The 9,748-nt window shown below is 41.0% G+C and overlaps 1 protein-coding gene across 2 annotated transcripts; it reads right to left on the bottom strand.

The window, feature by feature from the left end:
- Positions 1 to 2,969: 2,969 nt before the first annotated feature.
- On the bottom strand, positions 2,970 to 9,519 carry GTF3C6 (general transcription factor IIIC, polypeptide 6, alpha 35kDa). Of its 2 annotated transcripts, none has more exons than XM_009079959.1 (5): positions 9,440 to 9,519; positions 6,760 to 6,823; positions 6,150 to 6,194; positions 5,902 to 6,012; positions 2,970 to 3,467 (listed from the first exon to the last, which is right to left on the bottom strand). In XM_009079959.1, exons 1-5 carry the CDS (start codon positions 9,506 to 9,508, stop codon positions 3,172 to 3,174), a joined length of 585 nt encoding a protein of 194 aa, XP_009078207.1. In that variant the 5' UTR covers positions 9,509 to 9,519; the 3' UTR covers positions 2,970 to 3,171. The 2 variants fall into 2 exon arrangements, with proteins under 2 accessions (XP_009078207.1, XP_009078208.1); XM_009079960.1 differs by having other exon boundaries at positions 3,172 to 3,467; positions 5,902 to 6,015; positions 9,440 to 9,514.
- Positions 9,520 to 9,748: the final 229 nt, after the last annotated feature.

Genomic DNA, 9,748 nt, shown 5'->3' with positions numbered 1-9,748 from the left:
AGGGAGGGAAGGAGGGAGGGAGGGAGGCAGGGAAGGAGGGAGGGAGGGCAGCGCCGCAGCCCGGGGAATGGATGGGAGGCTCGGGGGAGACCTCCCAGCAACATCCAGCGAGGGGAAGCGGAGTGGCATAGAATCATAGAGTCAACCTGGTTGGAAGAGACCTCAAAGATCACCGAGTCCAACCCCACCGCCCTCACTAGACCATGGCACTAAGTGCCACATCCAGTCTCGTCTTGAGAACCTGCAGGGATGGTGAATCCACCACCTCCCCGGGCAGCACACTGATCTCTTCTGCCTGGTGAGCAGTGACAGGACCCGAGAGAGCTTCGTGGTGCTGTGTCAGGGGAGATTTAAAGTCGATCTATTGGAAAAGGTGTTTCACCCAGTGGTTGGGCACGGAACAGGTTCCCCAGGGAAGTGGTCACCAAGACTGACAGAGGTCAAGGAGCGTTTGGATGACGCTGTCAGGCTCATGGTGTGATTCTTTGGGGTGTCCTGTGCTGGGCCAGGAGCTGGACTGGGATGATGTGTGTGAAGGAATACATTAGGTGCTGGTAGCCCAGTATACAGCTGCGATAGGAGCTGCAGATCGAACTCTGGGTGGGAGCCCCAGGCAAGGGACCGTGAACTGCTAACCCTGAGCATAACAAAGGGCAGGGAGACTTGTGGCCCAGCCAGGTGACTCGGACACACAGCAGGAGCCAACGACCCCCAGACTTCCCCGCCCTTAGACTGTAAGGGCATATAGCAGCCCAGGGGCTTCCTTTGTTCGGGGTCCCTTCTCAAAGGCACCAGCTCGAGCTGTTATTTTATTTAGCTGTTGCACCATGATTAAATTATTTTAAGGATCTGGAGGTCTGGGACTGTGCTAGGAAAACCTAGGGTCGAGCTGGTAAGGAAACCTGTCTGACTGTGTGAGTGTTGCTGCAAAGGGGCTTCGGTGCCAGATCAGGTGTGTGACTGCCAGAGTGGAGCCTGGATGGTCGGACAGGGAACTTTGCTTAACATGTGGGCCCTTTCCAACTCTGAATATTTTGTGATTCTGTCTCTCACACCCAGCAAGTTTGAACTGCACTTGAAATAAGCCACTTGTTGGGCTTTTTTTTGGGAGTGAAATCAATAAAGCTGAAGAACTTGTTGTCAGCAGCAGTGGACTCATAGCACCAGCTCTCTGGGAGGATAGGAGAGAAGTTGGGTATAGAGTGAGTATGGCTGCAAAAGTTAGGGTTAATAATAATAGAAACAAAAGCTTGAGCATTATAAATAACATTTAAAATATATAAAAATATGGAAGGTGTTCATCGTTTATGCTATACATAAAATGTTTTTAAAAAACACTGATTCCCAGATGAACTAGAGCCAAGAAACAGCTTCGCTATACCACCGAGAAAAAAAAGCCAAAGAAGACCAGAAACCAATTCTGTTAGAATACTCACTGTATGTAAGAAAAAGTATTCACACATACATAGTAAAAGATTGGTTAACAAAACAAGGATGAATTGCTACGTTTGGATTCCAATGGAGAATAAACTCTTGGAAGCACCTCCCTGTTCTCAGGGGCTGAAGTGGTGATAGCAAGCACACTTGACCCACCTCCCCCCCATCCTCCTCAGCAGGAGGTTCAGCTGTCAGCAAGAGCAGCTCAGCATCACAAACACTCCCCATAATATTCCCAAGATCATTATCCCAGTTATAATTGTCTTCTATTAGCACCACACAAATCAAGTGTGAATTATGATGCTTGTAAACTTCCACAGCCGCAGTTAAATCCAGAGGGACAGCTGAGTAGTCCTCCTGAAACCTCAAGCTTAGACACTGCATGTGAAAGATCCACACCCAGGCTGGAGGCACACACAGAACATGTTCCCTCTTCACCTTCCTCTCCCTGCCTCCCTTTGCCCTATGATTCAAGTTGCTCCTATGTAGGAAAACTGGAATAGAGAAATTGATGGTTTGAAACTGTTGCAGTTTTGATGACTTCTCTTCACTGATCCCATGCTGTGAACAACGCTGGGAGTGAACTCCTCTGATCATTACTAATTAAAGTATTACATAATTATGCTGGAATTAATTAGCTGTTCCCATCCTCATGGCACTGTTGGAGTTACACTCTTTTGAGGGAGGCAGAGAAAGGTGGGCAGAAAGAAAGGTCAGGAAGAAACTGGTTAACGCTTAAAGAAATGCAGTGCTTTTAAAAACATTCTCCCGAGTGCACCACACACTCAGCTGTGATATAAAACACTGGGTGACAACACAGATGATGTAGCAGTACACAGTACCAACCCACGGAAGAGCTAGGCATGGCAATACAGTCACAGGGACCAGTGGCAGCCACTGGTACGTGGGTACAGGACCTTATGCATAAAAATCCTTGAGAAAAATGCCAGAGGAGAAGATCAGAGCCAAGAAGTTACTGGGAGGGGGAAAAAAGGGAGGTACCATACTTCCTTTTGTATAACACACAGTATATTATACAGAAAACGGGGGAAGGAGAGTCACAGATGCCTCTTTTAAGACCTGGATCTCAGTTGCTGACAAATTTTCAATACCTGAGTGGACAAAGCCTTGAGCAACTTGACCTGAATTTATTTTTGACCCTATTTTACTTAGGAAGCTAGGAGATACACCTCCTGAAGGCCCTTTCCACATGAAGGATTTCTAAAATCCATCAGGAAGACAAAGGACACTAGAGAAAATCCAAACTAAACAACTGGATGAGTATTCAGAGTCAATGAAAGGCACAATTATTTGATTTTTTCTTTCAGTAACTGCAGTACAAGAACAGATATAGTATGTGACCGAGTATGACACACAAGGTGAAGCTATAATTGAAAAATGCAAGACTTTATTTTAAACAATGGGGTTTTTTTCCTTTTTACAAAATGTTCCAGGCTGTACAATACATCAGATTTTTCTAAGGTAGGGCTTTCTTTTAATTATGTAACCACTTCCACTCGTTCAGCTTTGAGGTAGAAACACATAAATTTCCCATCAGTACTTTTGAAAAACACTTCAGCCCTTCCCACTATAATCCAAACACAAAAGCAATGCACAAGAACAGAGTGTCTGTTTTTCCACTATTATTCGCACAGATAAAGTGGAAATCATGTCATGGCCTATAAACATTGACATTTAAAAGTTGGTCTCATCATGAAAACATCAGAGCTGATATCATGGAGGGACATCCTCCGAGGCAACATTTCCAGAAGGAGATTCCTCTGTCCCAGAAGCAGGGCTGTCAGGCAGAGGAACAGGGGCATGTATTTCCAAGCTGTGCTGCTTCTCCAGATCACAGTTCATGTTGGAATTTCCTTCGCCTCTCACCTCTCCCTCTGACTCTTCAGCCAGTTTGTCTTGGGCCTGAGCTGACTCCTCAGAATCATCTTTTTCACGCAGAAAACTGCAAATGGTGTTAGGTCTGCTGTAGGAAAAGTCTCTGTCCTTGATCTGTAACCACTCCACTCCACCTGATGCAAAGAAGGAAAGTTTGTATTGGTGACAAAAGGAGTTAAGAGTTAACAGCAGTTTTTTCTTAGTTTAAGTTCACTGTTATTAAGGCTGAGCCTGACCAACATGTAAGAGAACTGCTTGGGATAGAAAGAGGTCTTTAAAGAATTTGGATCAGCACTCATTTTTGTGGCAAGTCTTTCCATGGGGCTTAAGCCATTCACTTTCCTTGAAAAACAAGGCTACAAATAACAGAAAGGCATTTGATAAAGAAAAAGCAGCTTAAAGTGAAGATCAACTTAACTGCTGATAAATTAACAATACATGCACAGGCTAAACCAACTTCTCCAAGACTTATAGCTCCAGGTTTTTATCCAGATACTGGAGGCATTGTGTACAACTCACTGATGTCACCACCTCAATCTCTACAGTGCAGTCACAAGGGAGATGAAATTACGAAAGCAATGACAAGCAGGAATATCAGGATACAAAACTATGCCATGTATCATGAGCATTGTGTCCTGCTCAATCCACACTGTAAAACTAGAAAACAGAAAGAAGAATTCGTGAGACTAAATTTAGTTTTGTGGGGGAAAAAAAGCTTTTAAAAAACCAAACAACAAACAGCAACAAAACTCACAAAAAATTGCAAGACAAGACAGAGACTAGAATTCTACTAGGAGGAAACAGCTCAGAGGGGGCAGATGTTTATAAGGCTGTACTGTAAAAACAAGTTGGGACTGACTTATCTCCTAATTCTGGTAACAAAATAAGTAACTTGCACTCATTAAAAGCACCAGATTATTCATCTGTAACAACCACAAAGGCAAACAATCAAGAGCATATGACATAAAGTTGTACTTTTCCAAACATCAGAAATGTGATTTGAAAACTGCCACAAAAATGTAGTAGAAGTGAAAAGTATAGACAGGTTCAAAGAGCAAGTGAAGATGACAGAGCCTTTATGGAGTAAAGATGTAATAATCCACATGAAAACTCTTGTCAGGATACTAATGAACTACTGAATATCAGGACAGCAAAACAACAAAGAGGATTACTCATGTATATGTCCTTCTCCTCGTACTTTTCATATACCCTTTTATACCAGCACAGGAAGGACATTGATCTGCTGGAGTGAATGCACAGGAGCACCACAGGGCTGATTAGAGGGATGGAGCACCTCTCCTGTGAGGAAAGGCTGAGATCCTTGGGATTGTTCAGCCTGGAGAAGAGAAGGCTTAAGTGTGACCTAATTGCAGCCTTCCAGTACCTGAAGGGAGCCTACAGGAAAGATGGAAAGAGACTATTTACAAGGGTCTGGAGTGACAGGACAAGGGGGAATGGAGTCAAACTGAAGGGGAGTAGGTTCAAATTAGGTAACAGGAAGAAATTCTTTCCTGTAAGGGTGATGAACTGGAACAGGAACTGAGATTCCCCTCCCACTTCCATTTTTAGGCAATACATTTTGCCAAGTCACAAGGTGCTGTAGTTAATTTGTATTAACAAGATAAAGTTCTGTCACCGCACAGAAACAAAGAGTTTTTTTCAGCAGGCATCATTACTATTGCTGCTCCAGAACAAAAAAGGCCTTTGTATTCAGCAAAATATTTTTGAGTCTATCGCACTTTAAAAAGTTTCTGTTTAATATTACCTATTGTATGGAGAGAAGAAATAGTACATGGTGTTCATGAGAAGGCTGATGTTTGGTTAAATTCTAGATGACATTTCATTTTAAACCTCCTATGAGCAATGTCCAGCTCATATTTAATGTAAAATGGCTACATACTCTTAAAATGTGAAGCAGTAACACTGACTGGAGTGAAAAAAAAGGAACTAAAATCAATAGCATACTGAGAGTGAATACTGCCATATATAGTAGGATACTCAATACCTGGCTATGTAAACGCACCACCAAAATAAAGCAAACATATGAGCACTGAATTCTGCCTACAGAATGAAAATCACTATGAATAGTCTTTTGGGTATGTCAAGTAAGTTAAATTTGTTTGCAGTTAACTGTAAATTCAGTAAGTAGAATTCGGTTCTAGTACATACAACATGGAACTTCTCACTAAGCATATTCTAGATTTTCAACAGTTACAGAGACTCAGAAAGTCATTTATAAAACTGATGGAAGTAGGAAAAAAATCAACAAAAAACTACTGAAGAGCACCTCTGGTTTCTAAAAGTGCCAAACTTTGAGATTACATAAACATACCAGGGAACATCAGCAGTTTGTCCTGCTCTTACACTCTTTTATAGAAATCTCCCACTAGCCATTTCTGAAGGCAGCACTGGGCAGGAATATCTCCTTTTCCTGTGTGTGGCTTGTTTGGTATTTGTGTATTTAAATACACACATTTCCTGCATGCTCTTGAATCAAACACTTGATAAAGGCTGACAATCCCAAGCATAATCCATCCATGTCTGTATGCACAAGAGCAAGGCACTCACCAACATTCTCTTCTCCTTCCTTCTTTTCTGTCAGAAGTGTCCGTGTCATGTTCAACTTCTTCACTGTGTGGCACTTGTATTTCAGCTGTACTTTTTGGTTGCCTTCGGCATCTACTATGAAGAGAGGAGAAAAAACAGTACCCCAACCCCAATCATTATAGTGAATTCCACTATCAGCTGAAACAAGCCAAGTATTTTTAACCTCCCCAGCTACCACAACAAACAGGACATCGAATCACAACAATTACCATGCTCCGTGTTTTCTTCAAAAACCACACAGGTTCCCAAGGTATCTATGGAAAACAAAGTGAGAAAGTGTTAAGAGACTAATTTATATCAGCTCTAAATACTGTACCCACTGGCACAGCTCTGGGAATGTTCTGACTTTCAACCCCTCATGCAGGCCCAGCACTGGTAAGCACACACTGCCAACTCAGGAACAGACAGGACTATCACAGTCACTGGAAGTAACTCCACGGGAGGATCCCAGACCATGTTCTTCCAGACCAGTGTTGTCACTGAAGGCAAATGAGAGAACTACAGATTGTACAGGCCAGTCCTGCTTACACAGGAGGCAACAAGCACATACTTTAGGGTATTTTTTCCCCACATTATGGTCTGCAGAACTAATAGCTGGTGCACCCCAGAGTCAGCTTCCAGGCATACTTTTCCTTAATTACCGTGGAAGCATCGTTAATTTAGCAGTGAACTCAGATTGCTGTGGCTCTTCATGGTGTTATGCAACCACCCAGAACTTCTGCACCTCACAGGACCAACTGCAGCACAATTAACTAACGTTAAGAAAGTTCTTTGGGTCACACGAAAAAGGTGAGACTGTATTCACATAATTTTTCCTACCTTCATATTCTCCTGCAAATACATATCTGTCCACTTGTAAAATGGGCCTCTCTGTCTCAATTCCCTGCAAAAAGAAGGACAAAATTGCACAGATGTCAGGCCAATATCTCACTGTAAGACCAGAGAAGGCAGACATAGCACAATGCAAATTACATCAATTCCTTGAAAAGATAAATATTTGGTAAAAAACCCAAACCAAGCCATAAGGTAATAACACTAAAATAAGTCAATGCAAAATAAAAAATTCCTTTTGTTACTAGAGAAAAGGAATTTATTCCAGGCCATAAAGCTGTCTCAAACCATCAGATTTGTATGGAGAAGCACATCTTTGAAACAGGATTTGTGGAAGGGGATAAGAGATTTCTGCACAGGGTATGATGCTACAGAAGCTAGCAGACTCCTGAAAGAGTGGCAAGATATGCAATGAAATGAGTATTTATTAATTTTTAAAAATACAATAAAAGTACCTTTAATCATTACAATTAACCCTGAGGTCCTCTGCAATACTAAACATCTGGGATAGGGAGAAGGAGTTTTCCCCCTGTTTTTGTAGGAGGCTTAGTGAGAAAAACTGCTACAGAGGGTTCAGCTCATCTCATTGCAGAATCAGTATACTATTAAAAAAGGTTTTTTTTCCAGACTATAATCATACATGTTATTTTAAATAAATACAAAAATATGTCATATTAATATAAAAATATACCATTTTATTGTGATACTCTTGCAGTAATCACAATAAAACCTAAAATAGAACTGGTATAGAAAATGGTAATAGTAATAAGTAAATAAACACAAGAAGAAGCAGAAGAAGAAGGAGAAGAAGGAGAAGGAAGAGAAGAAGGAGAAGAAGGAGAAGAAGGAGAAGAAGGAGAAGAAGGAGAAGAAGGAGAAGAAGGAGAAGAAGGAGAAGAAGGAAGGAGAAGAAGGAGAAGAAGGAGAAGCAGTAGTAAAAATAAATTCACATCAACCTGCAGCCAATGGGCTGTTCGAGCTACAGTAAAAGTGGTGTTATTTCCTCTAGGAAATTAATGTAACCTCCATTTCAAATTAACAAAAATAAATGTATTTGCATGAAAAAGATGTTATTTTCTAAGCTTCAATTAATGCAAGTTCTATAAAGTGGAATCACTTTGGAAAATACACAAGGTGAAGAAATCCAGCACAAAGCATTACATCAGCCCCTGAAGTGCAACTGCAGGGTCACTAAAGCCTCTGTGATTACTGTGCCTCTGCACTGTGAACGAGTTGGAAATTGTTGTTTTATTTTTTCAAACTGGGAGTGGGAGGGTAAGGCAGCAGTTCTGTCAGCTCGTTCCCTTTCTCTCCAGCACAGGTTTTCCAGACACACAGACCAGCATCCCATTATTCTTAACAGAAGATATACCTATATACACTAATTAAGGCAAGATTGCCATTAATAGTACCTTGTCAACATCAGCATATTCAGGATATGAAGACAAGCACATGCCAAAAGCTGTGAAGATGAGGCACTATGTGGTAAATTGCATAAAATACAGAATATCCCACAGGTTAATACCAATTTGTGCCATTTTCCTCTTGTGCTTTTGAAGAAGAGAAGACCAAGAAGATGTAAGCTCTGGGATTCTCTTCTGCATAAATTGAGAACATCAAGAGCACTAAGGTAACATGAGAATACATTTTTGTTGAGGTTTATTTATTTCTAATTTTTACTATAAGAAATCAATAAAGAATAACCCATTGGTACTAAGCAATAGCATTAAGGGTTTTTAATATTCCAAACTTTATTTCATTGGCTGATTTGCATTCCTTTTTAGACTATGCAGAACTGGACATCACCTTCCCCTCATATGACCAGCATCACAGAAAACTTTCTAAAACAATAACAGAATCTTTTATCGGGGTTTAAACAGCAGTTGTGCATTATGAAAAATCTCAGGGAGTGCTTACTCTGTGGAGTGAATGCAAGTAGATTTGAATACAAGTGGGACACAGTATGAATAATTAAGGCTTTTTTTAGTAACATTACAAGAGAATCTCAAAGAACAACATTTCAAAGAATCCCATTAACACCATTGAAGCCATTCAGCCACCAGTAATGAATCATGTGTGTAACACATCTCGAGAGAATTAGGTCAGATCCAGGGAGCAAATCTGCTTATAAAAGTATACCCACCCAAAGATGGATAATTTATAAATTTTGATTGTCTTTCTACATTTGAGACATTCAGAACTGACTTTACCACCCCACATCTATTCTGATCAGTGGCACAGCTCCACATTTTCAGTCTGTAACAAAGCTCTAGTTTCAGAAAGTACTTGCAAATCAATAGTACTTGTACTATCTATACAGCTCTCATAGTCCACATAGGTTTTGAAGGGCAAATAAAATCTATCCTGTACAGAGAAAATGATTTAACAACTCAAAAGGAAAAGGACAGCTAAACCAGATTCTTACAATAACCCCACAGTGAAGCAAACAACCTCCAAGACTGTTTGCCAGATGTTTAATACCCAGTTATCCTTTGCCAGAGGTCTCTGAACAAAGCCCATGCAGCCAAATGTAGCCAACATAGCACACAGAATTTTCTCCAAGACTTGGTCTAAGTGTTATCAAACTCAAGTCACTTAGAAGCAGCCTCAGCCCCTTGCTCACATCCATAATGACTTACCCCTTTCCTATTGTGCTGTAATCACTCACCAAAATCTTGCACTTGTTTTCACATTTTTCTAAGAAGTCTGAATCAATAATTCCTGACAGCTCCACCATGACCAGTTGCTCCTACAAGGTAAGTTTATAATGATATAAGATATATTCAGATACCTGAATTCAAGCCCCCAAAACCAATCCAAACCAGGAAGAAGAGAAGACAAAGACCCAGACCTTTAGAACAGACCCCAAATCTGAGTTATTCCACATTTTGGCAAGAGACAGAGCTCTGGGAACACCCAGGGAAATGTAGTCACTCACTACATCAGACACCTCTTTCACACCTGAATTTCTGGGCCT

The sequence above is a fragment of the Acanthisitta chloris genome, unplaced genomic scaffold (genome assembly GCF_000695815.1).
Source record: "Acanthisitta chloris isolate BGI_N310 unplaced genomic scaffold, ASM69581v1 scaffold35748, whole genome shotgun sequence".
Lineage (NCBI taxonomy): Eukaryota > Metazoa > Chordata > Aves > Passeriformes > Acanthisittidae > Acanthisitta > Acanthisitta chloris.
The sequence above is the reverse complement of the archived record's forward strand: the minus strand, read 5'-3'. Positions and strand labels throughout refer to the sequence as shown.

Coding starts and splice junctions, on each gene's coding strand:
- GTF3C6 (XM_009079960.1), bottom strand. CDS start 9,508: ATGGTGGAGCTGTCAGGAATTATTGATTCAGACTTCTTAGAAAAATGT. Junction 6,824..9,439: donor AAAACAAGTGCAAGATTTTG/GTGAGTGATTAC, acceptor TTCTTTTTGCAG/GGAATTGAGACAGAGAGGCC. Junction 3,468..5,901: donor GGAAGGAGAAGAGAATGTTG/GTGAGTGCCTTG, acceptor TCTTTGCATCAG/GTGGAGTGGAGTGGTTACAG.